At 35.7% G+C, this 22,746-nt stretch overlaps 3 protein-coding genes across 3 annotated transcripts; 2 read left to right on the plus strand and 1 right to left on the minus strand.

The window, feature by feature from the left end:
• The first annotated feature begins 3,842 nt into the window (after positions 1-3,842).
• Positions 3,843-7,052, plus strand: LOC132626794 (adenylate isopentenyltransferase 3, chloroplastic-like). The gene is made up of 2 exons (XM_060341789.1): positions 3,843-4,387; positions 6,384-7,052. Exons 1-2 carry the CDS (start codon positions 3,951-3,953, stop codon positions 6,928-6,930), a joined length of 984 nt encoding a protein of 327 aa, XP_060197772.1. The 5' UTR covers positions 3,843-3,950; the 3' UTR covers positions 6,931-7,052.
• Positions 7,053-9,855: 2,803 nt separating this feature from the next.
• LOC132618160 (uncharacterized) lies at positions 9,856-10,386 on the plus strand. The gene has a single exon (XM_060333224.1). The coding sequence runs from the start codon at positions 9,856-9,858 to the stop codon at positions 10,384-10,386; it is 531 nt and encodes a 176-aa protein (XP_060189207.1).
• Positions 10,387-10,861: 475 nt separating this feature from the next.
• LOC132608172 (probable glutathione peroxidase 5) lies at positions 10,862-14,478 on the minus strand. The gene is made up of 6 exons (XM_060322247.1): positions 14,232-14,478; positions 13,803-13,879; positions 13,535-13,596; positions 13,221-13,339; positions 11,753-11,920; positions 10,862-11,158 (listed from the first exon to the last, which is right to left on the minus strand). Exons 1-6 carry the CDS (start codon positions 14,283-14,285, stop codon positions 11,126-11,128), a joined length of 513 nt encoding a protein of 170 aa, XP_060178230.1. The 5' UTR covers positions 14,286-14,478; the 3' UTR covers positions 10,862-11,125.
• Positions 14,479-22,746: the final 8,268 nt, after the last annotated feature.

The following is a 22,746-nucleotide window of genomic DNA, read 5'->3' on the forward strand; positions in this document are numbered from 1 at the left end:
GACATGGCGGAATAGCAAATACAACAATTAAATATTTTGAAGAAAAGTAATAATATGAGGTCCATGTTTTTTGCTGTGCAATAATTTCATTTGTTCTCATTAATGGGTTAATATGCATGTGACAATGAATCCACTATTATTGACTTGATGGGGATACTTTGGGAATTACATGAATATTATTTGATTTTTTAGTATACAGGGTGCACGTTTTTTTTTTTGACGTTGCCTTTTTTTTTAATGTGGGTCCATTTTTTTTATATGAGTATTTTAAGTATGTTGTTGTACAATAATCTCATTTGCTCCCACTAATGGGTTGATACGCATGTGGCAATAAGTCCATCATTATTGATTTAATTGTTTAATTTTCTAAGCATTTGTTTTTTAACATTGTTTGTTTTATTAATATGTGATTCACTTTTTTTTTTAATATTGTTTGATTCTGTTAATATGGGGTCCACTTTTTTTTCCCGTGAGTTTGAATGTGGTGAGTTTCACTTTTTTTCTTCCTTTTTTTATTGCTCGGTGTTATTTAGTATGGGGCCTACCTTTTTGGACATTATTAGTTTGCACTATTTTTATGCATATAATATATATATATATATTATGTTCAAAATACGATTGATATAACATTGTAATTTATGCTCCGTATCTAAAATTTTATTATATTAGTGTTTGCTAAGAATACAAAGTCTGCACTTTTTTTTTGACATTGTTTATTTTTTTAATATGGAATTCACTTTTTTTTTTTGTATATATTGCTTGATTTTGTCAATATGAGATACTATGTTCAAAACACGATTAATATAACATTGTAGTTTGTGCTCCGTATTTTAAAACTTTATTATATTAATGTTTGCTACGAATACGCATGGTGTTTAATATGAGGCCCACAATTTTTTTCACATTCATTAGAGTAAGAAAAAAATAAAAAAATAATTAAATTCTATCTTATTCACTTGATTTGCAATGAAATTTGGAGTACAGATTACAAGGAAAACTTAAAATATAAAGTAATTAGTCACAAAAAGAAGTTTTAGGTGGGAGGGGCCCCACAACGGACGACGAAGGAGCCCCAACCCATGCTTCTTAATAGTAGAAATATAATAATTTTGTGATTCTACCCTTTCGTTTAAGTAATTTGTTTTTAGTATACCATACCATTAAAAATAACACATGAAATCGGTAAATAAACACAAAGCCTTTAGGGGTCGTTTGGGTGGAAACAGTTATCACAGGATAACTTATTTTGGGATTAGTTATTTCGGAATTAATTATTTCACCCTCCCACAGGGATAAAATAACACTACAATCCCAGGATAACTAATCCCGGGATTAGTTATACCATCATTTTATCCCAACCAAACGTGAGATAAATTCATCTCAAATATAATCCCAGAATTATTTATCCTTATCCGTTATACCAAACGAGCCCTTAATGTGTAACGAGCTAATTGTTTCTGTGTTGTCCCTTGAAACTTCAAAAGGCCAATTCAAAACAAGTTTACAAGGTTTATAGCCGAGTGAATCTTTCAATTGTACCTCTTGATCGCGTAGATACGTTTGTCAGTAGGTTTAACTTGGGCCATATATTACAAAATGAACAAATTGTTATCCACCATAATAAAGAACCCAATAAATCAAAAAACTTCTAGTTGGGTTGGGGTGCGGGGTGGGGATGATCAAATTAAATAAGTGAATGTTTTCTATCCAGAATAAGTCTCTTCTTTTTTAAGAGCACTATTACTCCTTAATTTTGTTTAATTAGTTAGCTTGCGAATCATAAGATCTTGCCTGATTTCACGAATAGGATAGAGGCCTATATTTACTAAAATATTAGAGCTGCCTGTACTTGTTGCGATTCCACTATTTTTAATTAAAAATTTCGGGTTTGAATAATGGGACAAAAGAACTTCATGGTAGAAAGTGTTTCCATGCATGTATATTAAAATACTCGGTGTGGTTTAAGAAAAACAAAAGATAAAACATCTAATCACCAGCACAAGTGATTAGTATATTCACTCGTTAGTTAATGAAAAGTCGATGGCGAAAGAGTGAAGAAACTATATCAACCTCCCACTTGGATAAGGAATCAGATGTGAAAATATTGACTTTAGTAAGGTTAGAATATTGAAATTTCACCGTCCGCATCTGTCTTTTTTACTTTCCCGTGGTCATGGATAAGCTAGTCGGTCAACTTTGTTAAGGTTGAAAAAAAAAAAAGAGGATTAGCGGCAAAACATGATTCGAATTCCATTAGCACTAATTATTTATGATCATATTTCATTTTGTTCCTAAGGTATTTATTCCTTAGAGGACAATTCCCAATTTAGTAATTTGACCACCGCGAAACCACAGTTAAGTGGAGGGCCGAGAGGGAGTTTTGAACTTTAATAAATGACATAAAAAACAATTAGTTAAATTACTAAAATGCCAATCAAATTACTCAGAGTAAGACATAAACTAGGAGTACATTGTTTCATGTTCATGCGCTGTCACAAGTTCTAATTTTATCATCTGATTGGTTACTTTTAAAATTATTTAACTCCCATTTGGTAAGCATATGCTTATCACAAACATGCGTATCAATGGTCATTTCATTAAAGTAATTAAAGAAATTGTTTATGTTATCTTTGAGTTAAACAAACTTACCCTAAAAGTGATAAGGATAAAATTCCGTTTGCTCCTTTTGTCAGTTCTCTCTCTCTATCTCTCTCTCCTTAAGAGGATATGTTTCTCTCCTATTGTCAGTTTATCAACACACAAAAGCGTCAACCCACCTCCACAAAATATTCTTCTACTTCCGTACAACAAGAATTTCAATATCATTTTCAACGACTCGGGCCAGAATAACTTAAAGGTGAAAAGTGTTATATCCCACTGAATTTAGATATAATGCAAAATTCACTTTTAGACGCCGATTCAAGATATAAGCTTTATGGGTTAACTTTTAATGTTCTTAACATTGAATTCGTTATATTTTGATAAAATTATAAGTTTATATTTACTATTCTGTGGCAACTATATATAATAAATTTATATATGTTCCGCATTAAAAGTATTTGATTCAAATGAATTCGATAAAGAAAAGTTGCATCCGCTCATGCTGGATTTATGTTGTATAAATTGACAGTGTAAAATAATGGATTTTAATCCGTGACAGCAAGTTTGTTACCAATTTTGTAAAGTCGATCATATTTGATGCAGTATTATAAGAATAAAATTAGAGTCCGGAGCCAAAATGACATATTTTTGCAGCCATTAGACCAAAATAGGGTGTCTTTTTTTTTTTTATACCATAATGGGCATTTCGTTGATTATTCAACGAAATGCCCAGCATTTACTGTTCATAGCCGCAACAATTTTTTTTTTTGTTTGCAGTTCGTGAACTGCTTAACGAAATAGCAGGTTTTTTTTTTTTTTTTTTTTTTTTTTTTTTTTGCATTTCGTGACACAATCAACGAAATAGATTTTTTTTTTTAATTTCGTGAATAAAAACGAAAACTGATTTGTTTTTTTTTTCGCATTTCGTGACACAATCAACGAAATAGGTGTTTTTTTTTTTTTTTTTGTATTTCGTGAATAAAAAAAGAAATAGGAAATTATATATATTTTTTTGTTGCGGCTATGAACAGTAAATGCTGGGCATTTCGTTGAATAATCAACGAAATGTCCATTATGGTATATAAAAAAAAAAAAGACACCCTATTTTGGTCTAATGGCTGCAAAAATATGTCATTTTGGCTCCGGACTCAATAAAATTATTCGAACAAAATTTGATGCAAATGGTCTTGATACTCCACCATATAAATACTCGACATTGGCTGCGGAAAACAAGTAGACTAGATACATCATACATGCATGGTATATATTCAGTTGATATACAAAACATCTAAAAGAGGAGAAACACTAGAGTTCTTATTACGAACTTTCTTACAATTTAATTACGTTGTATGATTGGTATGAGAATATCTGCAATAATGTGCAACCAAACGTGGCCATTGTTACATATTAGGAATCATCGGCAACCACCGCAAATGGATAAGGTTGTGGTGGTGATGGGAGCCACCGGCGCCGGAAAATCAAGACTCTCAGTCGACCTAGCCACTCATTTCAAAGGAGAAATTGTCAACTCCGACAAAATACAAGTGTACAAAGGACTTGACATTGCAACAAACAAAATTACCGAAGAAGAACGTTGTGGGATACCTCACCATCTACTAGGTGTTATTGATCCTCACAATGAGTTTACGGCCAACAACTTTTGTAACATGGCTTCACTTGCTATCGACTCCATAACCGACTGTGGAAAGCTCCCCATCATCGCCGGAGGATCCAATTCGTTCATCGAGGCACTCGTTTATGATAAAATTTACGAGTTATCTACAAGGTATTGTTGAAATTGTGTGACTATTTCATCTAAATTAAAAGTTTAAACTATTTTGGAGGACACGTTTTTATGGGGATTTTGTATGAATGGCCTTTTGAGGCCACACTTTATATTATGTCCCCCATTTGTCTAGTGAGCTAATAAATTTGTCTAAAAAAATTTCTTTCAACTACTTTTAAAGGCAAAAAAATTTCACACTGGATTAAAAGAGAACAAAATTTAAAGAGTAGCTCCAGAAAAGGCTATATGGTGCAAATAAACCCTTTCACAAATTACAACATTTAATTATTCATTTTTTGTGCGGAGTGCCCCTCAAATTAGGGGTGTCAATGATTTTCAAAAAATCGACTTAACCGACCGAACTGTACCATACCGAACCGATTTTTAGGTTTCTTTTAATAAAACAGTCGGTTTTTATATAAATTTATAACTGTACCGAATAATTAGGTTGGTTTTTAATTTTATAAATATAAACTGAAAAAATACCGAACCGAATCGAATAAGTATATATATGTAAAATATATTTTATATATTAAATTTACATATAATAAAATATTAAATTTTTTGTCTTGGGTTTGGGATGATGAAAATGACTACAAGCCTGCAACATAATTAACATCTAAAGTTTCAACTCTGAAACCTATTATATTAATCCTATTGAACTTAAATTAGTTCTAGCATCTCGAGTAGTAACTAGTAAGCTACAAGGTACTCCAACGATTTTGGATAGAAAGCTACAAAATATTAGATATTTTTCCTCTCGTATGATTTTAAACTCTCTTAGTCGATACTCAATCTTAGTAGTCTCAGTTCTTAAGTCTCATCTTCATTGATTTTCCCCCCTCGTACGATCTAAAATATATTTGTTTTTGCTTAACATTATTTTACACTACTGTAAAATAGTGGAATCAATCTCTATTCTTGTCGTCTTTCATGTTTTCTTGATTCATCACCTTTTAATCAGTAAAAATATCTAGAGAGTTTTTGTCAAAGTCCTATAGATATATGTATGATATTGTGTCTTAACTTTTACTAGCTAGTGACTATAACATGATGTTCTTTAAAAAAAAAAAAAACCCAAAACTTAACTGAACCGTACCGATATTGAAGAGAAACTGACATGATGGGACGGTTTCGAAAAGTCTAATTTTTGTTCTACAAAATGAAATAACCGAAAAATTGATACGGTATAAATTTTATAAATTAACCGCCCGAACCGTACCATTGACACCCCTACTTCAAATGCACTGGTCTTTAATTTTTGCTCTTCGCTTAAAACTTCTAGGTTCCGGGTTCGAACCCCTGCTCAGTCAAAAATTTTACAAAAATTTGCTAGGTAGAACTTGGATTCGCAAGGCAGAGTTTTGCCTGCGAAACTCTGCCTTAAGGAAGAATTTGGATTCGTAAGGCAGAGTTTCGCAGGCAAAATTCTTCCTGCAGACCTAACTTTGGCCCGAATTAGCCTAGGTTTGCCATAAAACTCTGTCTTGCGATATTTTTTTTCTTACCGAGCCGGGATTCGAACTCCAAACCTCATGGTATTCGGCGAAGGATGAAAATTAAAGACCACCAATTTGAGGGACAAAAATTAAAAACCACCCCAAAATAAGGGCATTCCTGCGAATTGCCCTTATTCATTTTTTAACACATCCCGTATGCAGTGGCGGATCTAGAATTTTCATCCAGGGTGTTCGGAAAAAAGAAGAAGCTAAATATACACTGTAATTTTTTGCCGAGGGTGTTCAAAAGTTAATATATGCATATAAATACAGAAAATTCACCCTATATATACAATATAATTTTTTGCTGAGGGTGTTCGGGTGAACACCCTCACTTCAACGTGGATCCGCCCCTGCCCGTATGCATTTAGTTTAATTTTTTTAATTTAATATAAACATATAACTCAAACACAGACTCATATTACAATGTCATCCAAACGGTTAAACTATCCAAGAGAACATATTTTTATTTATGTATCTAATTACGTTTTAACCAGGTACGACTTTTGTTTCCTTTGGGTCGACGTGTCCATGCACGTACTAAATTCTTATTTGTCTGAACGAGTGGACAAAATGGTGGAGAAAGGAATGGTCAACGAGGTAAGAAACATGTTCAATCCAAGGAATCAAGATTACTCAAGAGGCATTCGAAAAGCAATTGGTGTCCCAGAATTCGATCGTTATTTCCGGGCTGAATTGTCGAAGTCCGTCGACGCGGAGACACGTGTTAAGCTACTTGAAGAAGCCATTAACGAAGTCAAGATTAACAACTGTAAATTAGCAAGCCAGCAGTTAGAGAAGATAAATCGTTTGACAAATGTTAAGGGATGGAATGTACATCGACTGGATGCAACAGAAATCACGTTGAAAAAACGAGGAAATGAGGAGGAGAAAGAGGTGGCAGAAGAATTATGGAAGAATTTGGTGGTGGGACAGAGCAAAAACATTGTCACTAAATTCTTGCGTGAAAATTATAGGAATTGTAATGATGGGACAGACATTAACAGAGATACTTTGGATATGACAGAAGCATCTTACCGTTAGGGTTTTGGCTTAATTTTCTTATCATATTTGAATTTTACCTTTTCTTGAAGGAAGTGCAAATTAAAGAGTTTACCATAATTGATTTTACTTTTTCCAAATGGAGAATATAATTCTCTTTCATAGTTGGCTAGTCCTTTTCTCGATGGAAAAAGTTTCAGACCTCTATTTATTGAAGAATCTCTCTCATGCAATAGAATACACAGAAAAACATCCATAATGTAGTCATTAAAAGAGTTTCGTTTAAGGGGAGATTTATTCTCTCATAGTTTTAATGTTTTTTTTTATATGAGTTTTTTCAATACGTAGGTCACTTGCCTAAATCATATTATAATATTATAACTTTTTAGTATATTTTTGTTGTTGTCTGATTTATCATCGTTGAAGATTTGCAATTGTTAGCTTCCGCATGACGCCATGTTATTTCGATCCAACACTTAGTTAGCTAGATAAGAAAGAGAGATTAGCAAGTTGTGCATTAATTTGTACCTACAATTAAAAAAATTGTACTCCAGTGGCATTGGCAGTTCTGGGATTGGGAGATAACATTCTTATATGTCCACCTGTGGCATAAACATAATTTTGTTATTCCTCAATGGCCAAAGTCATAGATGGACCCTGACCTTATCCTGATTTTTCATTTAGACCCCTCAACTGAAACGTTGACCATCTGAACCCCCGAACATAAGATAAACTGTGCCATTTGAACCCCTCGTGCCAGCTGGGCACACGCGTGAAGATCACTGCTTTAAATAGAGCGTGAGAGACCAAATTTTTTCTTTTTTAAAATTTTTAATCATTAAAAATTAATTTTAACAAAACTCTATTTAAAATCTATTTAAATAATTAAAAAAATTGAAAAACCCAACCCATCCTCTCCGATAGCCCACTTCACCGCCGCCACTGCCGCCGCTTCCTCCTCCGCCGCCGCCGCTTTCTTTTTTTAAATTTTTAATCATTAAAAATTAATTTTAACAAAAACTCTATTTAAATAATTTTAAAAAATTGAAAAATCCAACCCATCCTCTCCGATAGCCCACTTCACCGCCGCCACTGCCTCCTCCACCGCCGCCGCTTTCTTTTTTAAAATTTTTAATCATTAAAAATTAATTTTAACAAAAACTCTATTTTAAAACTCTATTTAAATAATTAAAAAAAATTGAAAACCCCAACCCATCCTCTCCGATATCCCACTTCACCGCCGCCGCCGCTTCTCCACTTCAAAATCTATTTAAATAAATCTCCGAGGAAAAACGACACCATTTTTTTAATTATTTAAATTTTTGAAGCGCCGGCGGCGGGGGCAGTGGCGGCGGTGAAGTGGGCTATCGGAGAGGATGGGTTGGGTTCTTCAATTTTTTTTAATTATTTAAATAGATTTTAAAATAGAGTTTTTGTTTAAATTTTTTTTTTTGTTGACATGGCTTATTTTTATTGGTCTACTTTCCATGTCATAGCAAGTGAGCTTCACACGTGTGCCCAGCTGGCACGAGGGGTTCAAATGACACAGTTTATCTTATGTTCAGGGGTTCAGATGGTCAACATTTCAGTTGGGGGATCTAAATGGAAAATCAGAACAAATTCAGAGGTCCATCTATGGCTTTGGCCTTCCTCAATGTATGTCACTCTCAGGCTTTCAGCTGGTAAGACTGTCACCAACTTGATCTGCTTCAGATTATCAAAATTGACGTGAAGACAGTAAGAACGTACTACTTCCTTCATTTTATTTTATTTTTGTCGCCGCATTGTTTGACTAGATACAAAATTTATGAGAAAATGCAGATTTTCGGAACTTGTATTTAAATTGTAAAGACATGTCATTAAACGTAAATTTGAAAATTTAATTGTGGTACTTCGAAGAATTTCCCTGGATAAGGATGCAAAAATATTGTTAGTCTGACCTAGCTAACATGCACGCACTGTGCATGAAACGTTGTGGCCTTGAGAAAACACAATGGTAAAGTTGCATGGAGTATATACTACTTAAAAGATAAGTATAGGTAGGTAATTCTTAATAATTATCTTTTTTAGTTTGAAAAAATGATAATCCTCCGTCCCAATTTATGTGGCACTTTCGCTTTTCGAGAGTCAATTTGACTAAACTTTACAGTTAAATTGGATTAGATTAACTCAACATTTTAACATGAAAATTTATATATTTGAAAACTACATGAGAAGTACTATAAGTTGCAACTTTTCTCATATGAATTTGGTGAAAATATACATCTTAAAATGTTGGTCAAAGTTCATCAGTTTGAATCTCGGGAAACGAAAAACATTACATAAATTGGGACAAAAGGCGTAGTATATAGTCTTTGTAACTTGTAATCTGCAAGTTAAATTACATTAATGGTGCAAATATTATTTGCAATTACAATGTACTTAATTTAACTTGTGATAGCAAGTCATTTACCATTTTTACACTAATGCGTAAATAATATTCACATAATCAGATCACCTATTAGATAATTAAAGGTAAATCTCTCAATACACTAATTGATAATATGGTAAAAATGATAACTAACATGTTATCAAAGGTTAAAATTCATTTTAATAGTGATAAAAAACTATACACTGCCGAGAATATATCTTGAATCCTATTATTATTAGTCAAATGTAATTGAATTCTACGAGTACGTAAAAGAAATTCAGTTTTACGGCCAGTTAGGATGTTTTTAGGTGTTTCAATTGTTTTGTATACCCCTAAGTTATCGTCAGCTGATTAAAGAAGTGTTGTTAACATAAAAAGAGTGAGTCCTACTCACCCCCTTTAGTCTTCTTTACTTGCAAAACCAGAAAAAAATTACCTAACTATGAGAACATATAAAGATTATGTATGCAACTTTGTCATTATATAAGTAACATAGGATCAATGAAGGATATATATCTACTTTCTCATTGTTATTAGTGACAAACATAACAAGCAAAATGAACAGACAGAACATGATCCAAGGAATAGTTTCAACTTTGTTATTCCTAGTAATTCACCTAGGAGGATCAAATTGTCAGTTTATGCCTTGGCCCACTATTGTCAATCGTCCACTTTGTCTCCACCAATTTGCACTTGTGAACAATGCATGTCGATTTTTGCCATATTCTCCTTTGCCTCCACCATCTCCAGCAGCACCTGTACCTGACTCTACACCCGCGCCCTCACCAGAACCGTTACCTCCTTCTCCTCCGAGCCTGCCCCACGTAGAAACTCCTGCAGAAGAAGAATGTTGCAGGTGGATGAGAACGGTCGATAGCGAATGTGTTTGTGCCCTATTGGCTCATTTGCCTACTTTCCTTGTCAGGCCTATCCATCAGTATACTGCTGTGGTTGATCCAGCTTGCAGTGTCACTTTCACGTGTAGTTCGTCGATTAGGGTAGTAAATGATGAGAAATCACCGCGGTCTGAAAATGATGAGAAATCACCGCGGTCTGAAAATGATCAGAAGTCACCGCAATCTCCATGATGCTCATATCTCATTACCTTCATAACAGAAGTATGTTCAGATGATTATGTTTTTTCTGTTTTATTATTAAAACATCATGTCGCATGGAGTTTGACAGACTCCTATTACTATATTCATAGACAATAAGATAAGATATATAGGAGGGGATATAGAGCTTAATTAACCTCCTAAAAGATTAAATGTAGTATGACTCATTTTGTTACGTTTGGTTATATAACATCTTACTATTAAATAAAATTCTTCTGATCATTTTGTAACCAAAATCTTTAATCATTTGAATATTGTTAGTAGTATTATATTTGGACAGTTTAAACAGCAAACTGATATCTTTAATATTAGCTGCAACTCTGAGAGGTTCTCACCATGAATGTGCCCAAGAATAAATATAATATTGATTTGTGTGGCTGTAAATCATTCATAAAGTGAATTTGTTTTCAAATTAGAAAAGAGGTCATTTATTTTGGCACGGACTAAAAAGGAAATAGGTTCAAACAAATTGAAACAGAGGGAGTATAATTTACATTTTTTGTACCATGAAACAGAGACCATATATTGTATTCAATATAATTTACATTGATGAGATAGGAATAGGGAGGTAAGAGACATGCAAAAACTGAACCCCAGACATACAAGAGCACATGCAGGTTGAACAAACAGAATATGCAAGATATCTCCATTCTCTGTTTTTTATTTATATAAAATGAGCTCATCAACTGAAGTGTTTGAACTTGACAGCCTCTCACCCTTCCCCTAGTGCTTTTTGGATATCAGCCTGCAAGTAAAACCAAGAATGACTCAAAAACGCCTCAGAGGATGTACATGAACCTCGTAAAGGGCACTAAATTAGCTTCTTGATTTGGAGTCAACCAAAATTATCTTTCAGTAAATCTAGTAATCTTCCATTAGCACATGAGATAATGGGGATCTTGCTTATCAAGAAATAAGTAAATGAACATTATATAAGTGAGAAGAGATGGCAGCAACTTGAAGCCTCCTCAACCTGACTGGAAAATTCTAAACTGCAAGTGCACTGATCAAGGCATGTTTTCTACTACTACATTGAAATGAAAATTCTATGCAAATGTTAACAAGATAAAGATCTTGGATAGGTTCATTTCCCATGAGACCAAGTAAGCTCTGGATAAATTTGTCCATAAAATTATCTCGTCCAACCAATCATGGGCTCATGGCCATTCGAATAGAAGAAAGGCTTGCAGGAATCAGTATTTTAGCTTCATTAGGAAAAAAACAACCATAGAGGACATAAGTTTTTTATCATCCTAGTGGAGAATTGTTAAAAGATTTGAGATGAAAAGGCAAGGGCAAGCAGAACCACATAAACTTCTGTGTTTAGAGAGAGGAAAACCTCAATTGCCAAGGGCGTAGTAGTGGAGCCATAACGCTTGATAACTTTCCCTTCCTTATCAATCAGAAATTTGGTGAAATTCCATTTGATGCTGGAACCAAGAAAACCACCTTTGCTTGATTTGAGGAATTGGTAGACGGGTGCTGCGTCCGGACCATTAACTGGAACCTAGTTTGACTTACAAGTTTGTTATTAGGTCCACAAGAGTGCAATAAAACAATTAAAGTTATTCTCAATAACCAGCTGAGATAGACTCTTCAAAATCTTGATATACAAGACTGACTAATACATGAAATGCTAAAAGGTCCTTCCAACTTCTGGTAAAAGGTGAAACATGTTCAATGATACAACATAATTGAAGAACTTAAATTATTGCCTTTAAATTGAAATACCGAAAGAAAATGAATACAAATGGCTAAAAAGTAAAGGAGCAGAGCGAAAAAAAGCAATTACTACCACACACAATGCCTATAAACAGTTCCTGCTGATCTGTGCCGAGTCTACAGAATTAGATTAGGGAAGTCCCGCACCAAAATGGTAAAGAGATAATCCATTTTCAACAATGGCTATCAATTCGAATACATTTGATCAGCTTTTCGGTCTTGTAACAAGATTTAATCTAGCAAAATGATAAGTTTTCTTTGAGAAGAATCTAGCAAAATGATAAGTTTTCAGTAGGAAAACTCTAAAACTAAAATACTCACCAATAGAATTAAAAACAGATACTGCAAAGTAACTGATATCAAATGCTACAATGACTATATGGCAACAAGAAAGGATCCAAAGTGAAAAATTGACATATGGTATAGAAATACGTAAGTTAAAAAGCAAACATCAAACACAAACGAGGATTACTAAGGAAAAGTTTTAACAGAGATAATAAGTAGACAGCAAAGACAAATTGAGATTCTTTTGTCTGGGCCACCCGACAAACGACCAACTTACACGCACCATGACTATCCCACTAGGTACCTATATCCTCCCACCAGTGCACGTTCCAAGTAATTCTTCAATCGGCAGATAGGAAGAAATTGTATATCTTACCTGCCTCTGCTGGATTCAAACCCTGGTCTCTTCTGGTGTTGAGTCCAGCTTTATTGAATGTTGGGCCACACCCTTGGGTGCAGCACATATGAAACTTACTCTTAAAAAGTTTGAACAAAAGTAAAGAGTAAACAATGAACAAGAAGTAATAACTGGAAATGATGCCATCATAAACAGTGGAATGATTGGATTCAAAATGCATCAAGGTCGGACAGAGATGCTTTTTACAAGTATTATGTTCTAGTTGATTTGTATATTTGTACATTTTCAGCATCCAATGGAGAAAATTGTGAGCTGGTTTTGTCACCCTAAGAGACTACTAAGAGCATCAGTGCAATTGTAACAATAACTAAATCGATGTCAATAGGTGAAAAGGTCTCAATAATAAATATAAAAGATACTACTATCATTTTTGTCATCTTACCTTTTGGAAAATGGGATATTCTGCCTTGAATCTTACGCAAGCAAATTGTTGTGCTTCCTCACTTGTCCCTGGCTCCTGTTTCAAGAATTGGTTGCAAGGGAAGGCCAAGACCTCAAAGCCTGATTTTAAAATTAAAATATACATATATGTTGGCGCGTGTACAGAGTGATAAACATACTTCAGATAAAAATAATGAGCCAAGTGCATTACATTTAATATGATTATGACTATGTCATCATGTATAGTCAGTAACAATCACATCTTCAGATAAAAATAGGGTCAAATGATGTATACACTTATAACGTATAAATCACCTTTATCCTTGTAGTTGTTGTAGAGTTCAGTCAACTGGGTATAGTTTGAGTTTGTGAATGAACTGTTACAACAAACACGCACACCATCACCATATGCGCAAGGACGTAAATATATCATAAGAACAATACAAAAAATGTTGTGAGAAAAACAAACACAAAAAGTAGAAACATGGGCGTGAATAACTAACCAATACGTAGAAATTAATACAGTAAAGCTTAAAGTTTGAAACTTATATCAAAAAATGAAAAAGAAGGGGAAAGTGGAAACCATTTGGAAGCAACATTAACGACAAGAAGCACTTTTCCTTTGTAGATGCTGAGGTCTACATCCTTTCCTTTGCTATCCTGTCAATTGGAAACAACCCCAAAAACAAGATGAAGAAACAAAAGATAACATATGAGCAGTGATGAATTCAAGATTTTCACTCAAAGGGTTTGAAAAAAATAACAAAAGCTAAATGTAAAAAATAATGTTGTCCCAGGAATCGAACCTAGGATGTTACAAATAATTTTGAACACTCTATACCACTTGAGATACTTTTTGCATTTGTTCAAGATATTCAAAAGTTAATAAACTATATAAACACAGAAAATCTACCCTGTAATTTTTTTGCATCTAAATCCGCCCGTACATACGAGAATGATAATGCCTTGATAAGAGAGGAAAATGAACAAGATGATTTTGTAAGAGTATTACCTTGACGGTGAATTCGTGTATTGATTTTTGTGGAACTGATGGAGAAGCACCCATTTGATAGGGGAAATATAGGTCTCTGTTTATAATTCTATGTCCCCCTACTCTCAGAACTCATCAATTATTAATGGGTTAAAAGATGAATAGTTTCCAAGAGTAGGGGAGATTCTTGGCAACGCGGTTCAGAAAATGAAGAAATTTTTAAGAAAGATGAAGGAGGTCCCCATGATCAGAAAATTGAGGCAGTCCACAAACTACAGCTTGCAGTTGGACCTTTTTTTAATGTGGTCCGACCCAAAATTCATGAGTCCGGAACCAAAATGGCCCAAAAAAAACAGTTTGAACCAAAATACTCGATAAAAAAAAAGTTATCAAAATGCCTTTACTGCGCTAAAGCACTTAACGGGAACGGCTCCGTTAAGTGCTATAGCGCAGTAATTTACTACGCTATAGTGCCTCTTTTTTTTTTTTTTTTTTTTGACCCTTTTGGTTAACCCTTCTTCCTTTACACTTTTTAACGTATTTTGACCATAGATTAATCATGCTTCGGGACCCCGAAACTTCAATATTTTGTATAGAACCCTACTTATTTTTGTGCGATTAATAAGGTAGGATCAACACATCAAGGATAAGAAAATCTCCGGATGGCCGTTTTAGTGGTTGAAAAGTGCTCGAATGCCATTTTCGTTTGAAGGCTTGGTGTCATTAGCTTTAAGTTCTTTACGAATATTTAAACTTGTTCATTAATAATTAATTTTTTTTAGTCAAAATGGCAGCATTCATACAAAAAAAAAAATTAATTAAATTGCATCATTCATTCATAACCTTGAGTGGATGAAAATACTTAACATACTAATTAATGAGAAAGCCAAACTTTTTAAATACAATCATCAAAGTAAGAAAAAAACTTAAAAAATATTCATCAATTAATGCCCTTGAGTTGATCTTCCGCCACCACCGCTAAATGTGCCACCACCACTAGAGGTACTTCCACCACGAGAGGTACTTCCACCGCGAGATGTAGTTTGACCACCATGCCGTAAGGGACACTTGCGCTTATCATGACCAACATAATTGCAAAATGAGCATTTTCGAGTGTATCTCCCCGGTGGAACATCCATTTCATTATAAATACGCGAGTATGCACTCTTTCTGAATTTACGGATAAATGCTTTATTTGCAACCATTGAAAATGGATCCGGTGGCTAATAACTCTCACTGCCAAGTGGGTAGAACCTTCCAGCATACGTTCTTGCATAATATTCAACTGTATATTCCTCAGCCATGTACGAGGAGGTGTTCTTTCCCATTGTGATAAAACACTTGAAGGCATGAGAACATGGCATGTGATATGATTGCCACTTGCCGTATGTGCATGTTCTTGGAATCTCACAAATTGTGTGGACGTTACCTCCTTTACCTTGGTACACACTTGTTGTGAGTTCAAATATGCGCTCTGCAGGATTGTACTCCATCCGGTCATGTTTCTGAGCCTTATATTTGTGGTACTCGAACAGTTTTGACGGGTTTGGCATCCACGTTAGACCTTCTGCTGCATATGCTTTGGCCTCTTTTGATCTAGTGACGAACCGCTCCACAACCTGCTTAAATGTCATTCTCACCATTGCGGTGACCAGTAGTCCGCGTGCAGATTTCAACCAGCCATTGAATGACTCAGAGCTATTTGTTGTCAGCATACCCCATCACCTACCTTCATCCTGGTGTAATGTCCATTTGTCTTTATCAATTGCATTCAACCAGTGGAAGGCTTCCTCATTTTCCCGCCTAATAATGTCTATCTGCAGGTTAAACTTCTTCTCCTGATGCTCTGTTGCAGCCGCCCACATCCAATTGCAAAGTGCTGGGATTCGATATGCCTTTTGGAAATTTGCCTTCAAATGCCTTAAACAATAACGATGGTAGGCAAACGGTGGCTGTCACCCCTGCAAATTGAACATATTGTGCAATATGCCAGCATTTCTATCTGATATCACACAGATTCCCATGCGATCCTTAATAACGTGTTGCCTTAAGTAGTCCAAAAACATAACCCACGTACTAATGCTGTCATTAGTTGCAATTGTAAAAGCTAGAGGGAATATAGCTCCATTTGCATCCATTCCAACTGCTATTAGCAGCTTTATGTCATACTTCCCGTACACATGTGTTCCATCAATTGATATTACAGGCCGACAATGAGCAAAACCATCAATGCATGGTTTGAATGCCCAAAATACAAAATCAAAAATATGACCGGGCACACCAGGTTTCGATTTGAGCTTCCATTCAACAACAGCACCATGATTGAAGTGTTGTAGAGCCGCCATGTATCTCGGCAACTTCTTGAAAGAGCCCTTCTAATTGCCGTAGACCATCTCATGTGCACGTCTACGCCCAAGATACGCCTTCCTCCTAGTAATAGTTTTGCTATATACTTTCAGGACGGCTGTAATACAATCTTTAATAGGGTACCTGAAAAAGTTGAATCAACATATAGCAACGAGGAACATTATATTAACACCAAAAATAAAATGAACATAGGCGAAGGGGATACCTTGGGTTTTTTGCAATGTCGCCAACTAACACACGAGTAATCATATTGGTATCTAGATTGCAATGATCATCTGGGAGGTCACCCATATCACAAGTGTGCTTTGTGTAGAACTTTGAAATAGTCCACATCTTTTCAGCAGTTTCCTTACCACGGAGCATCCATTCGCAGCCTTGATATTTTCGCTTGCAGACCAATCGCCAAAGTTTTCGTGTGGAATCGTCAACTTTAAACTCCCTCATCCCCTGGATGCAATAAATCTTAACAGCCCTTTGCAATGATTTTTTCGAGCTGAAAATCATCCCTTTTTCAATATGAGCTTTTTGTTTTAAAAGATCCACTGGCTCTTTCCACAAACTTCGCCGAATATAATCATCATCCCTAGTAAAGACAAAGGCATCTGGGCGATCTTGAAGATGATCAAGATAGGGGATCTCATCGGAATGCCACTGAATCGGTGTCGACTCTTGCTGTTGAAATTGGCTTTGCGGCTGAACCGGAGTCGACTCTGGTTGTTCAAATGGTTGCTGTGAATTCAGTTCTTCTTCGTGTGCCAGACTGTCCATCATGTCTTGCAGCAGTTCTACTTGATGTTGAGGATTAGTTCCAACCTCAATCTCATCGTCACTTTGCTCATTGACACTTTCATCCGCATTAGGTATTTCCTCACTATCGCTACATGATGTCACTATATAATTCGGATAATCCGGACCATCTATAGCAGGCCTTTGCCTATAATTTGGTGCAACCACCACATTCTCCCTACATAAGAAATTAGGGTGTTTTAACTACTACACATCAAATAACACTATTGATGTTAAAAAAATAGATATACCGATAGTAATTCGGATAATCCGGACCATCCATATCAGGCCTTTGCCTATAATTTGGTGCAACCACCACATTCTCTCTTTGAGTTGTTGGATAGGCTGAGGATGTTCCAACCTGATTCCTTCATCTCGATTGAGGAGACCGTCCGATATGATCCATATCAGGTGTATAACCCCTAAATAATATAATCGACATCATTAGTAGCATTCAAGTGCCACTACACATAATAATAATAATAATAATAATAATAATAATAATAATAATAATATTGTAATAATATTGTAATAATAATAATAATAATATTGTAAAAACTGAATATTTACCATTGCCCGTCAAATTGCTGACTTAAACTATCTAGAGGCATTTGGCTCGTCAAAATGGCTTCATAAGTACTGTCATGGGTGGCTTTACCGATATGCCCAATGACCCTTTGGTCGCACCCCATGGCCCCAGTGTCATGGACGACCCCGTGGTCTCGGTCGCACCAAGCTACAAGAACGCCTATGTCAATGTCGCCCCATCGGTTGCTCATGACCGAGCCCATCAGCCGGTAGTGCCCAAAGCGCCCATCAGCAAGCAGCGCCCTCAACGCTTGCCTGTAGTCAGCGCCCATGCGCCCATGCGCCCATGCCAGGCAGCCCGCGCGCAGTGCCCGACCGTCTGCGCCCTAGCGCGCCCGATAGCCAGCGCTCGCGCGCTCGCGCGCCCGCGCACGACAGCCTGCACCCACGCGCGCCAGACCGTGCCCGCACCCCGGTGCGCACGACAGTGCCATGATCCGAAGATGCTGTAATGGACGTGCTTTAGTTTAGGTCACTTTTGATGTAAATATAGAGTAGTTTAGTTTTTGTTCTTGTAGTATGATTCTCTAGCTTTTTTATGTCTACTCCTGTAACTTGGGTTTTTATTTTTAAAGCATTATTAGGGGGGATATAGTTGGTGAAATCAAAAAGCATTCAAATCTTCTGCAAAGGTGTTCTCTCCACCTCGAACACGCCAGCTCTCTTGTAATCAATTCTCTGTTAATACAAGCAAGCATTTCCGTTTTCAATTCTCTCATTGCAAATTGTTGACGACACGGTTTTCCTACACGGCATTGACAATCTAGTCTAGCGTATAGAGGGGACCTCAGGTTGGCGGATAGTGATCACACGGAAGTCGGATTACTTAGCCTTACGTCGCCCTTCTAAACATCTCAAGAAGGAGCCGCGTAACAGTTGGTATCAGAGCCATGTTTTGGGTTGGCTAGCAAACGAAGGAAAAAGTTTTGACGGGTTTTGTCACCAGCCATGGTGAGGACTCAAGGGGAACACGTTGCGGACCTCGAAGCAGCTGTCAAGGGACTGAGACAGCCTAATGATACTGTGCCCGGTCTGAGGGCCAGAATGGATGAAAGGATGAATGACCTAGACCGTAAGACAACGATGGCTAGCAACGACATCGTGCACATGAGTCGTGATTTTGAGGGAACACGACATACTGTGGAGGAGTTGCGACAAGGAAGGGCTGAGGATGCAGCTAACATAGCTGCGATGCAACAAACTATTGATCAGTTGACGGGCCAGCTTAATATCTTTCAAGCGACCCTAAATGGAGTGCTCCGAGGAGGAGGAAATCAGGGTGGGGCCGCTGGAAATCATGCGCCTATGCCCCAGAAAATCAAGATACCGGAGCCAAAGGCCTACCACGGTGCTCGGAATGCCAAGGAAGTTGAAAATTTCATTTTTGACGTTGAACAATACTTTGAGGCCGTGGGGGAGTTGGAGGAACCAAAGAAGGTAGCAACTGCTACTGTCACACCCCATTTTAACCGGGTTGATTTAGCAGTATGACATATTGGTGATTCCTATTTGTTTTATTTTAAGGAGTCGCCACCTAATTAATTTAACGGTGAATTAGGACACCCAGAGGTTAGCTAAGGCAAAGTCAAAACTAAACCTCAATTAATAGTCTGCTTAACCAATACGATTCTAGGTAAGGGCTCTATATTATCCTAAAGGGAAGAGGTTAGGCATCCTTTAGAATCCGTTAACTTACGGTTATCCGACCAAACTTAGGCTAATTAATTAAGGTGAGAATTTGTATTAAAAAAAGGACGTTAAATGCCATTTTAAATAAAACTTATAAATATTGCTAAGGCTTTAAATAAGATGCTAATTAGAAATAAAATTTGTAAAAGATATCTTGCATAAAGAGGATTTTAGATGCTATTTAAATAAAACTCAAAATGTTGCTGAGACTTTATATGAAATATAGTAAATGGTATTTAAGATAAGACTTGTAGGAAATATAACGATTTTGCCCGTAAATAATAGCTTTTGAGAAGAGATTTAGCAATTTTGAACTTTATGTGAATGCAGCAATATAGAAAATCTAAGCTTATAAATAGAATTCAAAGGGAAGTGAGTTTTCTTATTAATTATGCTTAGTTAAAAATATGCATGATTGATTCAAACTTGAAGAGTTATCTATAAAATATACTTGAGTTTATACTTGCATATTAGTGACGTTTTTGAAATGTTTAGATAATAAGAAGAAAATATGATTCTTTTCATTTAGAATATATAGTCATGCCATTTTGCAAATCAATTATCCCAAATAAAAATGAAACATGAAAAAAGAATAGTATTAACTTATGGAATTAATTGTTAGTCTTCCTTAAACTAACTACCCATTACTAAAACTAACCTCCTAATTCATTAGGATTTATCTAAACTAAGAAAACAAAACAAACAAAGAGTTAGTTGCATAATACAAATTAAATGCACAAAATAAAAATAGGAAAGCCAATAAGCTAAATGAGCTCAGCCTATTTCCGGACTGCTGCTGTGTGGGCTTTGGCCCAGAATATTTCATTTTGCTGTGGATGGATTGAATGACGAACGACTCGGGAGAAATTACGTTGGGCTTTAGCCCATCGTTAAATGCGGAAGAAGACGAGTCCCTCGGACTCGTATGCGATGGTCATGCATAAAAAAAAAAGAATTAGTATACGATCAATAAATAATGTTAGACATATGAAATATAAACTCGAAAAAAAACAAATCAGCGGATTGTGTATATACTATGTATATTTAAGTATACTTCTTGTATACATATTCATAACTGTTTCATATAGAGGTATACCAGCAATGTACGTAATATACATAACCAACTGGAATATACTTGCAGCAACGCACAGAATTCAAACAACAGCAAGTGATAATATAGGCTACGCACAGGACCTGCTAATTCATTCACGTGGAGATGCTCGGAATATAGATTAAGTACACTGGCAACACACAACACATGTCGAGCCTAGACATGGCATACAAATATCTACTGAATTCAAGAGGGATATTCATGGTATTCAGTCACGTTTCCAGTTCATATCCTTTGTGTTAGCAAGGCAAAGCACTAATAATTGCAGCACAATATCATTCCTGCCAATAGCTAGCAGTTTTGCTCGATTAAACTACAAAGAGTAATCAACTTTTCTTCTCCAAAGTACAAACTTTCAAACCAGCAGTACCAGTCCCAATTTCAGTCAACGTAATGCATTAATTGAACACGATATTTAATATATCATGGAATAACAACGAAAACAGCAGCCAAGGTGAAAGAGAACAGGCGAGTTACAGCATGTTTGAAGGGGGGGAGCTATGCAAAATTCATTCCATGGTATATGATGACATATCTAGGACAGAGGGAGTGACAAATCACAAACAATAATGCAAAATTCAAGGAGTGAAACAGGACAAGGATAAAGTTTGATATTCATGATCAATAAAGATGCCTAAGTGAGATGCAATGCCACATAATTCCTAAGGAGGAAACTAGCTATACAAGACTAATGAGAATGAACTCTTAATATAGAATTTCAGGTTATCCAAAAAATCAATTCCTCAAGGCACTGATGGTCATATCGAACCAGATTCAAATGCTATGATTATATAATGGTCACATATGAGTTGAATCGAGGAGCACAGAATCATATTATGTCATCAAGGCAGTAATTCCGATAGATACAGTCGAATATGAGGTTACTAGATATGTATTATACACTTGATAACTACAGATAATTATGTGGTGAGTCATGGAGCATAGACATATTATTAACAAGTGATAAGGCATAGTGATCAAAGAAGGATTCCAACAGTGCAATAATAAACATAGAGTCACGTATGCAATTGTTCCATTAAGCCAACATGACAATTGAGTAAGCAAGCATGTGAGGAGCAATCATGCTTTTATAAAGGAAAGTCACATCAAGGCAAGGTTTATTAAACACCATCAATGCTAGTTAGAGTTGTTTTCATGGCACATTTTGAGATAGTTCAAATTAGGCAAGTTTTCATTAGTTAACAATCAAGATTGGTCAAGATGACTCAACAATCATCTATGATTCAAAACCAGGCAGACTTGTGCTGACACTGTCCCATATCAACCAGCAAACATTCATGATTTAGGCCTTTTACTACTGATGTGAGATTCCTATTAACAGCTAATCACATTTAATCTGAACAACAATAGTAATGTAAGCTCAAAAACCAGACCAGAGGTTCATAAGGCATCAATCCCATTCAGATAAGGGAAACAATAATGACAAATGAGGTTAACATCATATCATAAAACTTATGCTCAGTACTGACCATATCCAAGCTTAAAGCAGATGACTATACCAATATGGGCTGGCGAAATTGTAAAGTGCTAGTTCAATACTAATCATGTTCAACTCACGACAGTCGATTATGACAATATGAACCAGTATGAACCTCAAACCAATCTTTTGACATCGATCATATTCCGCTTTAACAAACAGTCATGGCAAGGCAAACTAGAGGGAATTTCAGCTAACCAAACCAGCAACTATCATCTAGCGTTAATCGAATTCGATTTAAACATGCAGTAAGGATGTGGTAAACTAACCTAAGTCTCGAACTATCTATTCGACATTAATTCTAGAAACTTAGACAAACAACCATGACTTTATAGACCAAATAGATCTTAAACTAATCAGCCAATATCAATCATATCAATTTAAAGAAAACAGCTACGACATTGTCGACTAAAAGGGACTTCAATTAACCAACATCAAATTTAATAACACCAATTATTCAGCGTCTTGGTATGGTTAATCCGGATTTAAAACATGTA

Source organism: Lycium barbarum, chromosome 1, assembly GCF_019175385.1.
Source record: "Lycium barbarum isolate Lr01 chromosome 1, ASM1917538v2, whole genome shotgun sequence".
NCBI classification, from domain to species: domain Eukaryota; kingdom Viridiplantae; phylum Streptophyta; class Magnoliopsida; order Solanales; family Solanaceae; genus Lycium; species Lycium barbarum.